The sequence below is a fragment of the Maniola jurtina genome, chromosome 11 (genome assembly GCF_905333055.1).
Source record: "Maniola jurtina chromosome 11, ilManJurt1.1, whole genome shotgun sequence".
Lineage (NCBI taxonomy): Eukaryota > Metazoa > Arthropoda > Insecta > Lepidoptera > Nymphalidae > Maniola > Maniola jurtina.
The window spans coordinates 5,665,810-5,688,206 of NC_060039.1; the positions used below are offsets into that span (position 1 = coordinate 5,665,810).

Below are 22,397 nucleotides of genomic sequence, written 5' to 3' on the forward strand. Positions count from 1 at the left end.
TTTATTTAGTCACGGAGCGAGTAAAAATCTACACTTCGTAACTTTCTGAGGAATACTTCGATAGTTCGCAAGATGTGATGCGTAAATGAATTGAAAACAATTTAAGTGAAATTGATATAATTTAATTAATAACAATTCCGATACAATATAATGGAGGCGTTTTGGGTAAAGAATAATACAATTAGGATAGTCAGTTTTGGTCGATTTATTTTGTATAAAATCTTACAATATACTTATTAACACAGAAATTACAATTTCGTTAATTGCTATACAATTTTGTGAGCGTCTACTGCATTGTGCGTAATTTATGTTCTGATATAGACTTTTGCTGAAAGTCACGACTTTCGTAGGTAATAATAATTATTTTATAGTTCGACCATATTGACATCAAGGTAGGTACTCGTTTTTATAACTACTTATGACGTTTTTATGGCCAATTCACACCAATTGCGGATGCAGCACGTACACGTGACACGTGCGTAGTGACTCGCGTGATCCCGTAGACGTAACTGCACGTATTACGTCCACGTGAACGTTCACGCCACGCAAGTGGCATGCCATGTTTCATACAGTTCCATACATTACAACGCAATGGTATGCGCTACGTCTACGCTTACGCAGCCTGTGTGAATGAATTCTTAAAGCTGAATGTCTAGACCGTCAATTGTGAGATTATAACCTTAATAAGTATCTAACAAATCCTAAGTTTAAACTTACAGTCTAAGGTGCAGGTACGTTTTGAGAAATTTGTAGTATGTGTGATCGCATACGACAAGACTTACAAGAGGCAAAAGAACGAACGAGTCAGCCCAATAGGACGCGTCGAAGAAATGTGGGGCAAGCGGTTATTTTGGTCGACTCATGCTGCTGAAGTCAGAAGAACTCTCAGGCAAACAGGTTTCCTCACGTTTTCCTTTAACTTTTCTAGTAGGTAAGTATATATGCTTAAAAATACATTACCTCCTTGCGGATCTTGCGACCGTGTGCGATCACCTTTATACCTACATCAATGTTCATCAAATGGTATTTTTGACCACTACGGTCAGTAACATTACAATAAAGTAAGTAAGTACTTTGTTATAGTCCTAGGTTATGATTTTTTATTCCTCGTATTTTTATTTTTGGAATATATACCGCCCATTCCTTTGCCAAATGGATACTCTGCGTTGGTCGTTAAATAGTAAGACCCTCGGGCACTGAAATAAAAAACAAAAAGGCTTAAAATATATTAGACAAAAAAGAAAATCTTTATTTATCGCACACAAAAGAAAGGTACACATACAATCGACATTAAAATACTAAAAAAGACCTCTTGTCTTGACTGACTGACTGATCTATCAACGCACACCCTAAGCTGCTGGGGAAACTTGTAATGCTGACAGTAAACTCCTCTTATCAAATATTATCTAAACACTCAGTAATAAAGTTTTTTTTTATAACACGGGCATAGTTTTGATGAATGGAAAAGTGATGAAAAGGTTATGCAGGTCTACTTTAACGTTCAGTCAATTTGAGGAGTAAAGATAAACAGTGGTCGTGGCCACAACACTTAACACTATGAAAATGTATGGTGTCCATACTGTGTCTCGCACGAGTCTAGCTTAGAAGTGGCGCCATACATTATCATTATCATAGTGTTATTGAAGCGTCAGCCGCGTTGCATCCATAGCACGCGTCCGCGTCACTCGCATCTAGAATATAAGCTTCAACAAATAATTCCTTTTGCTATTTTACTTGCTAAAAATTATCCATGAATGAGTACTCACTTGCTATCACAGTTAGCTCCCATGAAAACCATGCCAACTTCTGGTGTCTGATTTTCTCTAAATTTATGGTAAGAATCCGCAGGCGATGCTGGGAACGCCTCAGGGTTCCGGATAGACTCTGCGTAAAATCGCCATGACCTCCAGTGACTGCATAAATCTGCAACAGATTATGTTAAAAAGAGTAAGTTTTATTTATTTATTCAGATACAAATTAGCCCTTGACTTCAATCTCACCTGGTGGTAAGTGATGAAGCAGTCCAAGATGGAAGTGGGCTAACTTGGAAGGGGTATGGCAGTTTTTAGTAAAGCCATGCCCCTTTGGTTTCAACACGGCATCCACACGGTTGTAAGTAGCCACGGCCGAAGCCTCCCACCAGACCAGACCAGAAATTTAGAAATTATAAAGGGTCAAATCATTGCCTGGAATTGAACTCGGGACCTCCCACTAATAACACACAGCGCTTACCACAGCGCCAGGGCGGTCGTCAAAAATAAAATGTATAGGAATGCTCCAGTCGTTTATGAGTATGCACTAGTACGTAAAGATCGTTGAATACCAAAGTGAAAGAAATATCATACAGTGACCGAACGCCTTTGATCCTTGTAGAAGAATTACTTCCGTTACTAAATACTAATAGTACTGGTAGTCATGATAGTAATGGAAGCGAGTAACAGCATCTAGTGTATTAATCTAGGACCATTACCACGATATTACTGAACTTGCCCTAGTGACTAATAAAGCATCAAGTGAGCATCTTTTCCTTTGCATTCTTGGGCGGCAAAGTGCCCGTCGTAGCTCTTAGAAGTCATTCGTCCTTGCGTTAGTACAAGTAAATTTATTAAGTACCTACTCGTAAGTATCAAGTGCCTTTGCCTACGGTGTGCTCTGTTGGGTTTGACTCCATCACCAAGAACTCTTTAGAACTACACCTGCCGGGTAAGACAGCTTTCAACCTTGAAATCAGTTTACTATTTTAAGAAAGCATGAGAAAATATACCTTTTACCTGTGTCGTCTGCATTAGGATGCAGCTCATTTTACATTAAAAAATTTCATTTTTTACGTAAAACAAACTGTAATTAATTAGTTAGTTTTGGTTAGTATAATAAATTAATTGGTGGATAAAATAAGTGCTGGCCAGTACTCACTTCCTACATAGAGAAGTCTCCGATGGCAGCATACCTCTGTTAAGAGTCTCCAAGTTTCGAATGGCCTTGAGCATTTGGTTCCCTTTCGCCCCTCTACACCTCGACATTAATTTACTTTAATTTTTACCGCCATCTAGTGGCGGTAAACTGTACTACGGCTACAGGTCAACCAAGTTAACAACCTCAACATTGGAGACGAAAAACAGAAACGACATAGCACCGATGCGCTTAGCTTTTTAGGGTTCCGTGCCTCAAAAGGAAAAACGGAACCCTTCTGGGAACACTTTGTTGTCTGACTGTCTGTCTATCTGTTTGGGTGTCCGTTTGTCGTGTCTGTCTAGAAAATCCATAGGGTACTTCCCGTAGATCTAAAATCATGAAATTGGGCTGTTAGATAGGTCTTATAGTACAAGTATAAAGGAATAAATCCGAAAACCGTGAATTTGAGGTTACATCACAAAAAAAATATTCATTCAAAATTCCAAATTTCATGATTCTAGGTCGACAGGAAGTACCCCATAGGTTTTCTTGACAGACACGACGGACGGACGGACAGATAGACAACAAAGTGATCCTTTATGGGTTCCGTTTTTTCTTAACCCTAAAAATAGATAAAAAACTTAAAAACCACCAACGCTAAATAGTAAAAGCAATTTAATTTACTATCCAAAAAATGATACTATAGAACTACATTTTACTCCTGTATACATAATAATATGTTCGATAAAAATTAAATAATTTTTTATTTTTTAGTATTGGTGGGGGTTTTTTTTTTATTATGCATAATAGTGATTGATTTATTATGAAATATCGGAAAAAATACCCGAGTACGGGACCCTCGGTGCACGAGTCTGACTCGCACTCGGTTGGTTTTTTTTCCATAGAGCAAAAGCGTGTTAGAAGCGGCAATGGAGAAAATTTAATGTGTGTTGATATCGTAAATGACCTGAATTAATATTTTTTATTCAATTATAAATTAGCACTTGTTTGATATCTCACCTGGTAAATAGCAGTAGGTAGTAAGTGACGATGTGAAGCGTACTTTGACTTTACTAAGACTAAATTCAGAGTTAATATTGAATCGTGCTATAATGCATAAAATTTAAGAAAGTGCTTGCCATTTGAGTTTGAGAGCAAGACAACGCACGACCACGGCATTTGTATTGAATCTTACTCAAGACGATGAAGACGATGATAGCACTAAGCACCTATCTTGTTTCTTTCTTTTTAGTTTATTTTACTTGTACCAAGTCGGGTTCAAGTTGTCTCATTTTTCCGTAGTCGGGTTATAGTTTTTTCAACTTTTTTTTTATTTGAAACTTTTCCGTTGTCTATGATGCGACGACCAACCGAGGTCTCGTGAATGACCAATAGGTGGCGCTGAATAAGAAATAATAATTATATTAAAAAATGGTTTTCTGTCGCTTGGTATATTTTAATAATAACTATATTTATATTTATGAACTCAAAATTTTCTCCTCTTTCATTGGACATCTCACTCGACACAATAGCAATTAATTTTTTTTAAGACCCTCACTTTTTTTGATGTAACATCCATCTGGCCAATTTTTTTCGTATAAAATATAGCCTATGTCACCCGGGCCTTTACAACGAATCGATTGACACCTCATTCATCAAAATCGGCCCAGTAGTTTAGGCGCTACGGTGGAACACACAGAATCTGGATACAAACATACATACATACATACATACATACACTGCTAAAATCATAACCCTTCCTTTCGGCTTTGCCATAGTCGGGTAAAAAACGCTCAAGGTATTCTGTCTTTTTTATTTATTTGCCGCCTCTGCCACTTTCATAAGCTGCCGCGAAAACTGCGTCATCACTACATAGTATAAAACAAAGTCAGTCAGTCCCTACGTATGCTTAGATTTGTAAACGCTGGCTATGAGATAGGTCAAAAAAAGGGTTCCGTTTTTCCTTTTGAGGTACGTAACCCTAAAAATTTATGCCATCAAGAAATAATTAGTATTTTCAAATTTCAAAGGTAACTATTTATAACTACGTATATATTTTTATGCACAATAGTTTTTGATTTATCGTGTAAAATTTCGAAAAAATACCTGAGTACAGAACCCTCGGGGGGTGAGTAAACTACAACTAAAATAATAAAAGTAAACAAAGAATCTGTTGTTAGTAACCTACCTATGTACCTATCGTACAATTTGCAATATTATGAAGGTATATCGTAAATCGAGATGGCAATCGGGGTGGAGACGCCCCGCACACCCGCACAGTCCCCGTGCTAGCGAGCGGTGCGGGCGAGCGCAGGTGTGCGGGGCGTCCCCCCGCCTCATATTCCAATTGCCATCTCCACCTATCGCGAACTTTAGTCGGCGATAGGTCGAAGTAGGTAATTATAACTAGCATATTTTATAGTACGCGACAGGTCGACATGGCAATCGGGATGGGGACGTCCCACTCACCCGCACAGCCCTCGCGCTAACCCGGTGCGGGATAGCGCGGGTGATGTGCGGCTCATTATCCGATTGCCATGTCAACCTGTCGCGTACTATGGGGTGCTATTATAGGTACCTCTACCTACTTATAAATAAGTTTTGACCATTATTGTAATCTGTGTCGGTGGGTAGGAAGTTACTAGGTAGGTAGGTACTTAGTACTTACCTACTTACAGTATTTTGCCCAGCTGCTTACATGAATGACGCAACAAGGAATGGTGTGTGTTTATTCATATTATAAAGAAGTAAAGTTTGTATGAAGTAATCTCTGGAACTACTGATCCAATTTTGAAAATTCTTTCATCAGTAGAAAGCTACCATTATTCCTGAGTGACATAGGCTCTACTTATTTATTTTCAAAAAAGCCGTAGGTACGAAGCCGGGGGCGAGGCCGTTTATAGTAAGTAGTAGTACCTAGTTAGTCAGGAGTTTCAATGTTCCACTATAGGTGACGAGGTTTTGGATTCAATTCCAGGGATCGGGCCAAAAAATAGTGTGCCGCACAATATTTTTATGTAATAATAGGTATATGGGAAGATAAGCAGGTACTTACGCGATTTTCATGCTTTCAATCTTTTGTAGTTGGGATCGTTTTAGTCGAGATATTTTCGGCATCCTGATATTTGACTATGATACCTTCGTATCTACCTAACACAATTTAAAACAACGAAATAACTAAAAAACACTACTAAGTACCTATTTACTATGGAGTTCACTAATATTGGATGATAAAAGTTTCTTAAAACTAAAACAAATCATCCTTATTCAATAATTTATAAATAATAATTTCGCTACAATAAGATCACACAAAAAATATTTTTCGTAAATCGAGAGCGATTGGCGGGAAAAATTGCGCACATCCACCACGTCTGAAGGGCGCCTGCCGTATGCGACGCGTCTCCCGCGCAGGGCCGACTAGGATTATTTTACCCAAATGTGAATTTTTCATAAAGAATGTCGAAATACAATAAAATACGTTTCGAAAGTGTATCATATATATATTCTCTATTATTAAATGTAAGATTTACTTTCATGGTTGCACAGGTAAAGAAGTTGATACACGATCTTAAATGAAGCTACTATTGTATAAGATTCGTGTATTTATCGTAATAAACGATTATTTTAATAAATAACTCTAAATAACTAAAGACCATTAACCAAACTATTGTACATATTTTTTTGAAAATTTTGTGATGTCATTTGTAGGACTAGATAGGTGTTGAATAACAATACTTTCAAAGGAATAATGGCGGCAGGCCCTTAAGACGTGAAAGTTCTTTCAAAGGAGGATCGAGTATGACTTAAATGAGTGTGAACAAACTTAAATATTTAAAGCCCTTATTTTCACAGCAACAGGGGCTGAGATTGGTCCAGGATAAAGGTTGACTCTGAATTTTCATACAGTTTTTGGGATAGAACTTCACACAATATCGTCGCGTAATCACTATTCCCGTCATATTCCTATGACTGCGACTGGCCAGTTCTTGCCCCGGTTACTGTATGTTTGATCTACAATTATTGGCTTCAGGTAAAAAGAGCTTTAAGCGACAGTGGAGGACTAACTGCGCTTAGGTACTATACTTCCCTACTACGAGGGAAACAAAACGTTAGCTTAGAAATTATTATTAGGATGGTGACACTGCGCACGCAAAAAGTATTTATTTTTCCTGACGCCAACTATAACGTGTTATTTAGTAGGTTAGTAGGATCCTTATAACTTTTAAACAATATTTAGCAGGGTCTACATTAAACAAACAGTACTACTAGGAAACCTTGCAAAGTTGATCATAAGTTCGGCTGAAAGGCAAATGAAATATACCTACTTGGTCGCTGTATCCTTCAAAAAATTCTGCTCAAATTGATGTAGACCCTACTAGTTTATTAGGCAAAAAGTGGTATGATTCTGAGCGCAACTAGTTTTACAGTATTCCCATCTTTTTGTCACCAAACCTAATTTAATTTAGATCTGTCTAACCTCATAACAATAGGTGCTAATCGTGGTGCACTAAAATTTAGAGTCTACACTTAAAATTCATTTTTCGTCCCTTTTTAGCAATATTAAAAAGAAAAAAATGGAGATACTCTAAAAGTCAACAGAAAAACATTAGAATCGACGCCTAAGTATAAGGCGCACCGCATAACATATACATTAGGTATAGGTACTCACTGTCATCGGTTAGTGGTATAGGCGCAAATCTCGGGCACCCCGGTTGGATACTTTTCCCTCCGTTCGGCCAGAAGTCTGCCGTGCCGGTTCGGACCGGGGCGCCGTACCCGCCAGCATCTGTGTGTATCACATCGACGAAGTCTGCGTCTTTTTCTGTGACATGGTCCATAACGACCCCGTCCGGGTAAAATGCCGGGAATGCTGGATCAAGAGCTGTTAATCTGTAAATCGATTACAAATCGATATATAGAATAAATCGGGTTTATTTTAATTTCGGAAATAAAATCCGTTAAATTTCGGTGTACTTAAATACAGCATCCCGTAAGTCAGTTTTAGGGTGGCGCTCCAAAATCGATGGTTTTAAACATCACTACAGACTTCAAAAGTGGTAACAACTATTATATTTCTTCCTGTGCTGAGTATTTCTCATCGGTAAGGGTCTTAAACCCTTTTGATGGGAGTTTTATTGGGATAACAATGTGGTGGGTTCCTAGATCCTTCTGCTTTTATGCGGGACAACATAGACAACCGCCATTGCATACATAGTGCCAAATACATCGATATAAATCTAGCTCTGTTCAAACATCAAAGTTTTGTGATGCAAGTTGTAGAAGAAATGATGAAAACGATCGTTTTCGTATATTAAAAGGCTGTAATCCTCATTTTCTCGTATGCAAAGAAGCATCCAAGAAATTAGGGATCGTGAGACCAGCAATAGGTATCGTCAGTAACAACTGACAGGGACTGAACTGATGGAAATCCTAGACCATAAGGGTATTTCAAAAGTATTTTCTCGGAAAGGTATATATCTATATTATACTCGTAAGATAGATAAATCAAATACCTTTTTATAGTTTTGCTGTGTTTATTTTTGAGATCCCGCGCAAGATAGCCGGCGACATGGCTGCCGAGGGAATGGCCTACAATTTGAAATTTATCTATTGATAGTCCAGCTTCTATGAGTTTGTTTAGATTTTCTGCTGCTGCAGCTCCAACCTGAAATATCAATTTCACATTGTTACAAAAAGACTATGAAGCTTTTCAGGACTATAGAGACTGCTTTTGGTCCCAAAAAATCAAGGAGTTCCGACGGGATAAAAGTTAAAACCAAGTTTGGATGAAGTTGCAATAATCTCTACTTGCTATAGAGAAGCTTGCATCCTGGAAACGGATATCGACTTCTTTTTATCCCGGAAAAACCGGGTTTTTGAATATCTACTTTACTTCGTAGACGATTAACTAAGTAAAATAGGTAGATTCTCCTCAATTTGCCATCCGTAGGCGTAGGTAGGTAGCGTAGTAAGTAGGTATTATAAATGAGATAAAATAGCTACCTTTTTCGTGTTCCTAGCAGCGTTAACCAAATAATTGCCATGAGACATATTAGACCAGTCTAATAATACGATATTGGTATCCGGTCTTGCTTCTAAGTACGCGTTCACCATGACCTGTAAGAAGAAATAGACACAAAAATAAGCATAATATAAACTTAAGCGTTTTCCTCAATTTTCTTTATTGCGAGTTATTACGTGACTTTGGAGTCGGTGTCAAGGTATTTGGAGACAATTGTTTTTAGTTTTGAAATAATTTTAATATCGCATAGTTATGTAGGAATTATTCCATTCACGTAAAACATTCTCGTAGGTTCAAGCTGAGGTTGAAGTGGATCTGGGCTTAGCGTTGCGGGTTAGATTCTTGTATTAGGTATATGGCTTCCTTCAAATTGAAGCTTGTTCGACGAGCCTACCAAGCGATCTTTGAAAAGGGGTCAAAGGACGATAAGATGATCCATCAGTCAATTACATACATAGTGAAAAATTGATGCATACTTTAATATTATAAATGCAAAAGTGTGAATAATTGTTAACATCCAATACCATACAACCAATTTTGACGAAATTTGATACATATCTACCTTGCGTCCCGGGGAAGAACACAGACTTCTTTTGGTCCCGGAAAATGAAACGTTTTTACGGGATTTAACCTAGACCCACATGGACAAAGTTGTAAGCATTGTCTACTTGGTACAAAGATAGCTTGCGTACAGGAAACGGGTATTTAATTACTTAAAACGCACATAGCTTCGAAAATTTAGAGGCGTGTGCGTGCCCGGGATCGAACCCACAACCTTTACCACTAGCTAGCCATACTAGCGTTAACCACTAGGCTATTACGGCTTGTCGCATGCGCAAGACAACCTTACCTGTACACTTTCCTGTTGAGCAGTCTCGATAAAGCCATGGATGTATAGGACTGTGGGATTGTTGTTATCGAAGCCTTTGATCTCGATGAGTTTACAAGCCTGGTGCAGCGGGATGTCCACGTATTCTTCGAAAGAATTCCTGAAAACAATTTCAAAAACCTTTTTAGGCTTTGATATTTTTTTTTTTTTCAGAAAAGAAAACAGAATCACTACCCAATTTATAAAATGCGAAAGTGTGTTTGTTTGTGGGTCTATTGGTTTGTCCTTCAATTACGCCGCAATTGATATACTTAGTTAGAGCCTTGTAGAGTGATATAACCTATTTTTTATCCCGAAAAATGTAATAGTTCCCACAAGGTTTTTAAAAACATAAATCCACGGGTAATCCGTAATAGTACTAACACAGTATCGTAAAACTGTGGTACTAGTGATCGCACGCGGCTCTTCTTGAGTTTTCAATAATATGAGAAAAATGATATCGATGCGTTGCTTCGTTGCGTTGCCACATGATTGAAGGAAAACCAACAAACAAACATACTTTCGCATTTATAATATGCACAGTGGTTTATGCATAGAATAGCTATCGAGCGTTCTTATTTATTTGCCTCAGAAAAAGCCAATAGCCATTGTGTGGTTTATATTGTGGTTATGTATTGTAGACTATCACTTTACTTTGTGGTAGGCACTAGGTATTTTATTGGATTTTGAAGACCTTCCCCACACTATAACACCAGACAAACGGTTTAAATCATGCAAAATGTCAAAAAAATACCTGAGTACGGAACCCTCAGTGCGCGAGTCCAACTTGCACTTGGCTGGTTTTTTTTAAGTGGCAACTTACCCATTATAAAAACGTAGATAGATGTCTTCAATTCGGTTGGTTCTATCTGGTAAAATACCTGAAATTAATAAAAAAACATACTCAAATCATTTTTTTCCTAAATAGAAAAACAATTACAATCCGGGTATCTTTAAAACAAGAGCGAATAGGCACGTTCTAGATAAACGCGTCCCATCTTAGACCACATCATCACTTTCCATCAGGTGTGATTGTGGTCAAGCGCTTGCCTATAGTGAATTTAAAAAAAAATGAGGTAGGTACTACATTCAATAGGTACAGATTATTGTGAGCTGTAAAATATACAAGTTTTGTGAGCACTATGCAAATGATTAATATTCATGATTCTGTTAATTGCATTACAAGTGGTATGTTATATCGCAATAGACTGATAATATATGAAAATTAAGTATCCAATGATTTTGAATTTATTCCTTCAGTTTACCACAAGATCTAATATAATAATGATTTTTATAGCAGCATGAGGAGTCTGTCTGTCTACTTATCCCATCTTACAGCCCATCTGTTGGAAGTTTGGCACAGAGATAGCTTGTTAGCTTGAAATGATAGAGTTCCCACGCAATTTTTAGAAGATCCAAGTGAATGTAATCGGGAGCAGCATCTACTTTGGTACATAGATTTTTTTAACAGGATTTAAGTAATTTTTTATCCCAGAAATGCAAATAATTCCAAAGATAAAGTCGCGGGCACAATCCAGTATGCGAAAGGTTATCTGTCTGTTTTTTAGGGTTCCGTACCTCAAAAAGAAAAACGGAAACCCTATAGGAGCACTTTGTTGTCTGTCTGTCCGTCCGTCCGTCCGTCCGTCCGTCATGTCTGTCAAGAAACCTACAGATAATTATTATCAATTACTATACACATTGTAAGTAGGTACAAATCATGCCTACGTGGAATGGTGTTAAGAACGTATCTATTATAGGTAGGTACTGGCTGCATTTCCACGCTGAACAACCAGGCTGAACCTTTGCGCAAAAAATGAGGCAGCCTTTCGGTCACCAGATAAGTAAGGCAATTAACTGCAGTGAAAATACGTCTCGTAAGAAGTACGGAGATTGTTTGGCTTTTTTTTTCTTTTTCAAATTATAATCGACTTACCAATTTTTATGCCCGACAACTCATTTTTAATGGTGTTTCTTGCATTAACTAGTACAATGCATATCACTTGGAATATAATTAGTAAAGAATTAAATATTATGTGCATTGTAAGTCTATTGGATGCCGTGATCGACGGAAGACTGTCTTTCTAAGTTCAAATTATGCTATTTATATTATTATGTAATTTGGAAAATCCGCGCATGTATTTTCTAGAACGGTGAAAATACATAAACAGATATGTAACAGGATGAATTTTATTATATCATCTATTATTGCATCCATGTTATAGTAATATTCCATTATTTTCCAATCCAAAAAAATGTTTTAACTGACTGCATTTCTCCGAGATTTCTACTAAAATTAACGAGGTAGTTAATAAACTAGCTTTTTATCTGATAGACAAAACTTAAGAATAGGTTTCTATACCTACACCGAATTGAAAACCATCCAATGTTTTGGAAAGCGGCTAACAAAAAGATTCCGACGAATCGAGAACCTCCTCCTTTTTTAAAGACGGTTAAAAATAAGAGATCACTGTAAATAAAATATGCACATATCTACCAATGTAAAAATTAGCATACTTAAATATCTTGAATTCACCCCGTGTGTAGAATAAACTCTGTAATGTTATCACTTAGCTGATTGGGCATTGGAAAAATGGTTTCAAACAACTAGGTATAGTTTATTGCTTGAATTAAAATTCAATTTTCTGTTTATTTGTTTGCGCTCACAACACGCAATAGCATAATATGACGAACTGACAACGCGACGATTTTATCACTAGTTACGTATTGATTACGAATTAAGTATTATTATATTGATCTCAAAGTAACCTTGCGTGAGCACTGTAATAAATTAAATCGATTAGAAAATACTGTACATGCGTAAATTATACTTTTTAGGGTTCCGTACCTCAAAAGAAAAAACGGAACCGTTATAGGATCACTTTGTTGTCTGTCCGTCCGTCCATCCGTCTCTCGTGTCTGTCAAGCAAACCTATAGGATAATTCCCGTTGACCTAGAATCATGAAATTTGGCAGGTAGATAGGTCTTATAGGTCAAGTAACGGAATAAATCCGATACCCGTGAATTTGTAGTTACATCATTAAAAAAAAAATTAAAATGTGTTACAATTTTCAAAGTAAGATAACTATACCAAGTGGAGTAGCATATGAAAGAGCTTTACCTGTATATTCTAAAACAGATTTTTATTTATTTTTATGAATAATAGTTTATGATTTATCGTGCACAATGTCGGAAAAATTACCCGAGTACGGAACCCTCGGTGGGCGAGTCTATCTCGCACTTGGCCGGTTTTTTTTCATAATAATACCTACAGAATCTACCTACCTAGTCTGCAAAGTTGCAAGCCCATTCAGCCTCTGTGCAGTGCGCCTAAGCACAACTTCTATTTCAGTAGATACCTACCCTTTTTTTTAAGTTATCGTTATCTTCAAACTATAAATTCATATTTGTTATCTACATTTTATCATCAGCCGTCAATTAAAAAAGCAACAAACTGTCTGGGATTTGTCCCATTCAGATAAAATGTTTATCGTGGTCCTTGATAAAATCCATAAAAGTGAGATACATAGTCAAACTTTGTCTATTATTTTGTTTTTACTTCGTCTTCCGGGTTATAATATTATTTTATAGATAAGATATTGTACTAAGCGCCTTTAAAATGCATTATCTATTGAGTGACGATAGTGATTTGTGTTATAACTTCCTTGAAAGCAAAATAATGAGAACATTTATTTTGATTTTTGGTTCCTTCTTTGCCTAATTAGTTCTAGACCAGCCAGTCGGTTATTAAATTTTAAGTGTAGAGGTGCTAGTGCAGATAGAACTTTAATCATTCGATACTAGTGAACTCGCATTTTCATTGAGTCTGTACTTACTGAAAAATAATATGCCTTTTGCAGTTTTGGCGGGTTCGGCCTCAAGCGAATACCACTATAATATATACTACTGCTACTGATCCACCCCTTTCTTAGTGAGCACCTAGGTACGTTATAAAACAAACATATTACCTAATGTCTAAATTTCGAGTTTCTAACCACAGCGGCTCAGGCTATGCGTTGATAGATCCTGGATAGATTTATCATAGTAATTATTGATTAATCTAGGGATAGATCAATCAGTAAGTCCGTCAGGACAGTTTTAAATCAATAGCTATGATATCCTAGTGGTTTAGATGTCAGCTTCTTATTCGGAAGGCCGGGGGCTCAATCCCGGGCACGCACCTCTAACTTTTCGATGTTATGTTAAGCACTTGCTATACTTAAGGGTAAACGAAAATATTGCGAGAAAATCTGCACGCCTGAGAGTTCTCCATAAAGTTCTCAAAGGTGTGTGAAGTCTACCATTCTGCACTTGGCCAGTGTAGCAGACTGTGGCCTAAACCCTTCTCATTCTGAGAGGAGACTTGTGGTCAGTAGTGGGCCGGCAATGGCTAGATCATTTTGATAATGATCATGATGAACTACTTAGTGAAATAATATCAAAAATGATATTTCGCTGGTATGTTTTCACTTAGAAACTAGTAAGGTAATTAATAGAGTAACATAATAATTAGTAATTATAGTATAGTAACCCACCCTGCTGCCAGTGGGATCCATTTTATCATATTTTTATTCAATGTTTTTTTTTTCCGTTACTTTAGTTTTTTGTCGTTTATGTTATTTTATTTCTCTTTTGTTTCTGTTATTTATTGATTTTGTTGTTGATGTTATTTTATTTTTTGTTGTTTCTGTTATTTTTTCTGTGTTTCTGTTATTTTTTCTGTTGTTTCTGTTATTTTTTCTGTGTTTCTGTTATTTTTTCTGTTGTTTTTGTTATTTTATTATTTGTTGTTTAAAAATAGGATAAAATGGGAAAAATAAATAAATGAGAGTAAAAGTAATTACTTAAAGACTGCCTTTATTCATTCTGTTCACTGCAGTCAATATGAATCAGAGCCGCATTTCCACTAACATTTGAGCTGTGACCTGGATTTCAAATTTTGAATTTATATGCAAACCTGGAAGTCATTAATGAGATGAATTTTTAATTTTTTATAATATGTTATGCAAAACGTATAAGAGAAGTTTCCCCAGCGGTCTCCATACAAACGTAGTTTGGCCCTCATTCGAATCCAAACAATCTCAATGTTTAGGTCATACTTTCTAGAAACTAATATGTGGGTCTGTGGTTTGTCAGATTTCCGTACAAATGTATGATTTCAAAGTTATACAGGTACACAATATTCAAATGGTTACTTAATAAATGGTTAGTTTTTTTTTGGAGTGACTAGTTTTTCAATGGCTCATATTACTTAGTTGTTATTCTCGTAATATGTAATGTGTGTCGTGTCTAATAAACAAAATAAATAAAATAAAAATATCTAGGATGATAACCAAATTACGTTTGCTTGGAGCGCGCTGCGAATATACTCCTCTTAAGCTTTTTGTATTTAAAATTGATTGCTTGGTTACGACATAATTTGTATTGTACCTACTTAACACATCGGAAATAACTATCTAGAAATCTAAAAGGTTAAAAATCAAAATTATGTTGAAACTCAAACTTTCTAACCAGAGATTTATATCTAACGATGGCGTCAATAAGTATGTGGACACAAAAAATAAGAATAATTATAATATTTACTAAAAGTCGATTATTTGTTTTAAACCCTAAGATTCCTCAATTTTACTAAGCCTCCGCTGTCCATCCGTCTGTCTGTCAACGGGCTGTAGCCCTCATGAACCGTAATAGGTAGAAAGTAGGTGCCGCTAACAACAATTAATAATAAAAATTTCAAAGTAGCTGCCAATATTTTTTTTTAAATAAAAAAATGTTATTTCTTGTACGGTGGTACGGAATCCTTCATGTGTGAGTCCGACTCGCACTTGACCGATTTTTTAATAACATCTGAAAGACCAATTTCTATATCTTAAAATAGCGTTACTGATTGCGCTGCCAAAATAACCTCCTGTATAGATAGGTCTCTATAACATCGGCGCTTTCATTAATAATTGTAATGGTAATAAAAGTCAATAAAATGCAATCAGCGCGATGCGTTTATTGATTTGCGTACACATCGACTTCCCTCTAAAGGTCATAGCTCATTAGAGCAACCTGGCACCAGACCGCACCGCATAGTCTCCAGCGGCTAGTATTCTTTCTTTACTTTTACTTATTTACTTCACTATATTACGTCTATGGACATACACTCACTACATCTACTCGTAGAGTCAGCGGATTGCCTCGCTCGCAAGCTCTCATCACTCTCCATGCGCGGACGGCGAGTCTGCTCGTATGCTTGCCTTGCGTTGACTGCTCGTCCAGTGGTTATATTCTAAGCTGCTAAAACACGGCCCCGAGCGGACCGTGCCTTGCCCGTGAGTGGTTCACGCTAGGGATATTTAAGACCTAATACCAATCGCTGACAGACTAGCCGAAATATTGTGAACCATGCGACGTTAACTCAATGGTGCGAGGTTAACTGGTGACAACGCGGCGTCCACCCATGAATCACCTGTCAACAATGATTGGACGTCGAACGACAGATGGTGCTGGTCAGGTGCTAGGTGGCTTTAATGAGCTACGACCTTAAACGATAAATCGAAGCCGGGTATTGACGCACTTGTATAAATTGCCCAGCCGAGTGAGTGTCAAAAGATTGAAATAAACAGAAGCGATTTGTCAGCGAGGCTCTGGTCCATATTATATCGATGCACGAGCTTTGCCACGGTTTGGTGTCTCACCGGCAAAGCTCGCTTGCAGTTTTGTGCTTATTAGGGTTTTGCACCCAAAGGGCTGACACTAGACAGGACCCTATTACCACATTACTAAGTCGACTTCAACCGCGTGGACTACACTTTCAAACCCGATTTTACCCCCGTAGGGTTTAATTTTCAAAATCCTTTTTTAGCGAATTTCTACGTTATATTACTGCAGTACAAATTTAATTCCGATTCGTTCATTAGTTTTGGGTTGATAGATCAGTCAGTCAGTCACCTTTATTTAGATATCGGGTCACATCACGGAAACACTCTGATTCAACGAAATCATTAACAATGTTGCACAATAACGGCATGAATCCGGTCGCTTTAATTAGAACCTAATTGTGTTCGGTCACTGTTAAATAATATGGGCTGGCGTTTACCGTTTTATAAATACTAGCTTTAGTCCGCGACTTGGTCCGCGTTATCTAGACAGGAACTGTGCAATATTGCGCTATAGTGCATGTTTACCTATACATACTTACAGTAAACACTTAGGGACAATTTAGTTTTCTTTCAGTTAAAGATTTTCCAGATAATTGATATAGGGATAATAATGAGGTAGGTATATTGAAAACATGTTAGTGTATAAGGAAAACGGAAGAGAAATTCCTACGCGATAATGCTATTTTAGGACCTCAAGGATACGCCAAATGCGTAAAACTAAATCACCTCTATTTTTTGGCAATAATTGCCATACTTGGCAATACTTTATGATTCGACATTGACTTAAAGGGTCAATTCCACTAACCTCTACTAAAGCACGCTGGACCTGCGATTGCCGACCTGTTTTTGAATGTTCGTTTGTTGTGGTCATAAGTTGAAATATATTTTGAATCTGGTTTTTTTAGTATTAATTGTTGTTTTAAATTTTAACACCTTCAGTTACCTATACCAAATTAATAAATTGAATTTCTTATCCAGTATTCTGTTTTGGGTCAATATTCTACACCAAATATCCGAATTTCGGGTCTGTAACTTATTTCGTCTACAAAGTAAAGTTTCGTGACAGTTACGGACTGACCGATAGACAGTTGTCCTCTGGGTAGGGAATCCTTTATAGTAACTAGGTAGGTACCCACTTGGTTCATGGAAAGTGAAAATATTTTATGAAGAGACGTATGAAGAGAACCTTACGCGTACGTTTTATAAATAGGTACCTACGTGTTTAAACCTACTTGCCCCAGATTTTCTACGTTGAACAATTTATAAGTAAACAATAGTATAATCACGTACTTACACATACGAGCATGTGAAGCATGTGAGCAATATAAAAGAAGATTTACCAGTAGAAAATATATAAGTAAGTTACATATAAGTATTTGAATAGGATTTTTTTCATAAATTTTTTACGTACACACCTACGTACAGTACCTACCTATGGAATAATATCAACACAAGAACAACTACCGGTACCTACATAAAGAGTTGATGTACAGAAAATCCATACTAATATTATAAATGCGAAAATGTGTCTGTCTGTCTGCTACCTTTTCACGGCCCAACAGTTTAGCCGATTCTGACGAAAGGTACAGATTTAGCTTATATCCCGGGGACGGGACATAGGCTACTTTTTCTCCCGGAAAATCAAAGAGTTCCCACGGGATTCCTAAAGACCCATCCGCTCAACCGATTTGTATGAAATTTGGTACCGAGGTAGCTTGCGTCCATGTTATTGACATAGACAACTTTTTATCTCTGAAAACCAAACAGTTCCCACGGGATCTTCAAAAACCTACATCCACGCGGACGAAGTTGCGGGCAGGATGCCCGCGACTAGTTATAAAATAATAGTAATAATAATATGTATATCTAAAAGTATCTAATTTACCAAGGTTAACGAACCATATTATCAAGATTTAAAATAGGTATGTGCATTGCTAATGTCATAACATGAGTCAATTTCCGATAACCATCGAATTGATCACTTGCAGACCTTGAGAGTTGTGAGTTTACAAGGTCGCTATAAAAATAATAGACCTATATATTTCTATATAATAAACAAAAGGAGGAAAAACCACTGGGTCTTGTGTGTGTGTGTGTGTGTGTTTGTTACTCCTTCACGCAAAAAGTACTGGGCGGATTGGGCTGAAATTTAAAATGGAGATAGATTAGCACATAGGCTATTTTTTATCCCGGAAAATCAAAGAGTTCCCACGGGAATTTTAAAAAACCTACATCCACGCGAACGAAGTCGCGGGCATCAGCTAGTAGTTTCTAAGTTTTAAAACCAATGGTGAAATAAACGAACGCCGTATTGAAGCGTTATCTCATTGAATTGAAGCTGCGCTGTCGGATTTCCCTACTTCACGGTTATCCTAGGGTTCTGTACCTCAAAAGTAATAAAAAGGAACCTTTATAGGATCACTTCCTCGTCTGTTTGTCTGTTGTCATGTCTGTCAAAACCCGTCAAAGGAATGTAAGTACTTCCTATTGACCTAGAATCATGAAAGGACGGTAGCAAAGTCTTACAGCACAAGTTCGAAAAATCCGATACCTATCCCGAATCTGTGGTTAGAACATAAGAAAATATTAAGAGTGTATTTCTTGTACGCAGTGCGGAACCTTTCGTGTGTGATTCCAACCCGCACTTGGCCGGTTTTTTAACTTAATGACTTACAAATATTATTTGGTTTAGACCCCAAAAAAGAAAACAAGTAACTAACAAGCGTGTGGTGTGCATTGACCGAGGCAGAACCTGTTTGTAAGAATTATTGCACCGCACCGCGCAAGGCCAATGGGTAATAATTTATAAGTGGACAGTATAAAATATATTAAATATTGTGTTTTCTATATTATTACTTATATATTTTATCGGAGTTTTTTATTCTATGACAAAAATACTTAACGGTACTAGATTTCGATTTTTTCATAATGTATCATGCATCGTATGCACTTGACAGCTTGTCTGGATAGGGCACAAATGCTCATCCCTGTACTTACAAGAGGCGAACTAATTTCTTCATTTTTTTCCCGAAATCTATATAAATAAAAAGCTTTCAATAAGTTCTCAATCGCGAAATTTTCTGATCTCAGAGGCATTAAATGCTGATTGTTAGGTTTCCTGCCCAAATAATAAATTTCAATAGTACGAAATAATAACTAAAATAGTGAATAATTTTTTTTATTAGCCTATTATGAATAGTGTATTTACATTAAGTTTTAATTATTGAATAACTTTTTTCCTACCGTTTAAATAATTATATCCATCAGTTAACTATTGCTTAATAGGTAGGTATGTAGGTACGAGTTACGTAAACCACCACCCACTTATTATATCTATTAGGTAATGTATCTACAGTCTATTGTCTACCTACATCCCTACTCGTACTTATTATTATTACAATTTATAATAAACGAAATTTTTGAATTTAATTTGCGTAATTTTTCCACAATTTTTTATTGCCTTACTCTTAAGACCGTCCGCGGCTTCTCTCCCATGGGAATTTCGAAAAATCTGACCTTATTCCTTGTCTTAATTATAAAGGACACTTAAGTGTCGTGGCAACCCCGTTAAGCTAGGCACCCTTAAACTTTTAAACTTTACAGACGCACACACAGACAGTAGAGGGTCCCGCTTTCTTTGGTTATGGAACCCTAACAAAATTTAAAAAAAGTTAAAAGAAGATTCCTCTTTTTTTGAAGTCGGTTAAAAAGTGTGGCTCTACAATAATGTCCATTTACAAGTCGCAATAAGGTTCAATGAGTACCTAGTCGTTAACATTCTTAATTGAGACCAATCACAATCTTATTATTGTGTAAATATTCTGAACGCATCTGTGCGTAATAATATTTTAATTGATGCAAAACGTGCCTAGAGTTGTATACAGTAACGTGATTGTGATTCTATAATAATATCTATATAAATAAATAACATTCTTGTTTCTGTCTGTGCACATTATAAAGCAACATTTTTTTGAGATTTTCTTTTTATTAAGAGTAATTCATGTCTAGCGCGCTCCAGAACGTTTTTATTTGTAAGTATAACCAATCAAACTCAATGTTTATAATCACGTTTTCGAAATTAATATCTATGTTTGTGGTTATCCAAATTTCTGTAAAAATGTACCAGTGTAACTTTGAAACTACACATTTTTACAGAAAACTGGCAAACCACAGAAACACGTTTTTAGCACGTGTAGAAATACACTACCTAGTAGGTACAAATTTTCATTGAGTTTGATTAGTTAATATTCAAATGAGGATCAAACTACCTTTGTATGGAATGTGCTGGTGAGCCCGCTAGGGAAAGTTCTCATAAGATTTGTTCAAAAAAATATATCTTTAGCCCAAGTTCAATTAGTGTAACATCACTTTCTTGGAGCTTTTTCATCGACAAAGTGTTACAAAAGTCGCAAGAGAGATGTGTCGCATTGGTTGTGCTCAGGCTTGTTGCCTGTCTGCAACCTGTCTGTCTGTTTCTCCGACCCGATCTTTGAAACGACTTTACCGAGACTTTTGATGCCATGCCGGTAGAGCAAGGTCACTAACATCGAATTTAGGCCGTAGGAAAAACAATAATTTCGAGCATACCTACCTACCTACTACAATCAGATAATAAGTAAGCACAATTTGTACCTAAAAAACATAGCATTTACTTATGTGCTTACAGGTCCATGATAAACATCTAAGTAGACAAAGTAGGTATAAGTATTCTAAAATAGCTACCGTGTAACGTAGCTAGAAACTCATCTAATTTTTAACCCCCGAACCAAAAAAAGGGGTGTTATAAGTTTGACGTGTGTATCTGTACGTTTGTGTATCTGTCTGTGGCATCGCAGCTCCTAAACGAATGAACCGATTTTAATTTAGTTTTTTTGTTTAAAAGGTGGCTTGATCGAGAGTGTTCTTAGCTATAATCCAAGAAAATCGGTTCAGCCGTTTGAAAGTTATTAGAGGTTTTGTGTCGGGGGTTTTTAAATTTTTAATTTAATTTTACTTGTGCACTAACAGTTTTTTAGGTACAATGTTGGATAGGTTTTTTAAAATAAATAAGATAAAGACGTAAGATAACGATCGAGTTTTACGCGATTTTAATGAATTCGGTCTACCTTTTAATCAATGTCAAGTTGACTACCTTTTAAATGAAACTCGAACGTCGAAAGAGTCGGTTGCCAAAAACACCTGTCAAATATTTCGACCACGTGTTCCGAAGATAGTCGAAGCGAGTCGGAAAATTTACGATAGAGCGCGAACGCAAATATTTGTATCTTATTCAATGGTAGAGTTCTTGTATAACTATTTTTACTGCCAAGTTCCACTACACATTCTGAAGAATTTTTTTAAAAATGATAAAGTAAATAAATAAATAAATAAGTATTGTTATGCACATTAATAGCTATATTATAATTAAAATGTTTCGCGTCCTTGCCACTTTTTTTAATAGTTAGACACGCTTGAATGGCTTCATGGTAAAACAATGGTGCGGCTGAAATTTTCTACGGATATAAATAAAATAGTGATGTAAATATAAATTATCTCGAATATAGGAACGTTCAATTTATTTGCGGAGGATGTCTCTCGATTATTTCTTCCGTACCTACCTGTTCCCCACCAATATTTCTTCCAACTCACAGACACAGCGCGAAACATTGCGTGCGACGCTTACAGCGCGCGGCGATCAACTGATTGGGTACATTCTTTCAATCTTGAATCTTGATTCTTGATATTCGAATTTGGAATCTAGAAAATTAAAAAGAAAACCCTTTCCCTTTTCAAATTTAATTTGATAAAATTGGAACACAGCAAGTGATATAGGTACTTTGGCTTCCTAGTTTGTCACTTAGAGAGCAACCGACAAAGGACCCCGACACCCTGACTCAATTAATCTCTAATTGGAAACGAGAGTGCTCTTAATGTTAAGAGGAGGATTTCACATCGTTGCCTGTCAACCTAAATGGAATTCTGACAGCG

The 22,397-nt window shown here is 36.6% G+C and overlaps 1 protein-coding gene across 2 annotated transcripts; it reads right to left on the reverse strand.

The window, feature by feature from the left end:
- Positions 1-187: 187 nt before the first annotated feature.
- LOC123869510 (inactive pancreatic lipase-related protein 1-like) lies at positions 188-22,121 on the reverse strand. Of its 2 annotated transcripts, none has more exons than XM_045912488.1 (8): positions 22,028-22,121; positions 10,606-10,663; positions 9,765-9,903; positions 8,896-9,009; positions 8,406-8,557; positions 7,562-7,782; positions 1,767-1,923; positions 188-1,196 (listed from the first exon to the last, which is right to left on the reverse strand). In XM_045912488.1, exons 1-8 carry the CDS (start codon positions 22,074-22,076, stop codon positions 1,091-1,093), a joined length of 996 nt encoding a protein of 331 aa, XP_045768444.1. In that variant the 5' UTR covers positions 22,077-22,121; the 3' UTR covers positions 188-1,090. The 2 variants fall into 2 exon arrangements, with proteins under 2 accessions (XP_045768444.1, XP_045768443.1); XM_045912487.1 differs by lacking the exon at positions 22,028-22,121 and adding an exon at positions 11,719-11,877.
- Positions 22,122-22,397: the final 276 nt, after the last annotated feature.

What these genes read in the sequence shown, in the direction of transcription:
- LOC123869510 (XM_045912487.1), bottom strand. Translation starts at nt 11,824, where the DNA reads ATGCACATAATATTTAATTCTTTACTAATTATATTCCAAGTGATATGC. An exon ending in CTGCTAGGAACACGAAAAAG is followed by an intron (nt 8,558 to 8,895) that starts GTAGCTATTTTA and finishes TTGATATTTCAG; the next exon opens with GTTGGAGCTGCAGCAGCAGA. An exon ending in CACAGCAAAACTATAAAAAG is followed by an intron (nt 7,783 to 8,405) that starts GTATTTGATTTA and finishes ATCGATTTACAG; the next exon opens with ATTAACAGCTCTTGATCCAG.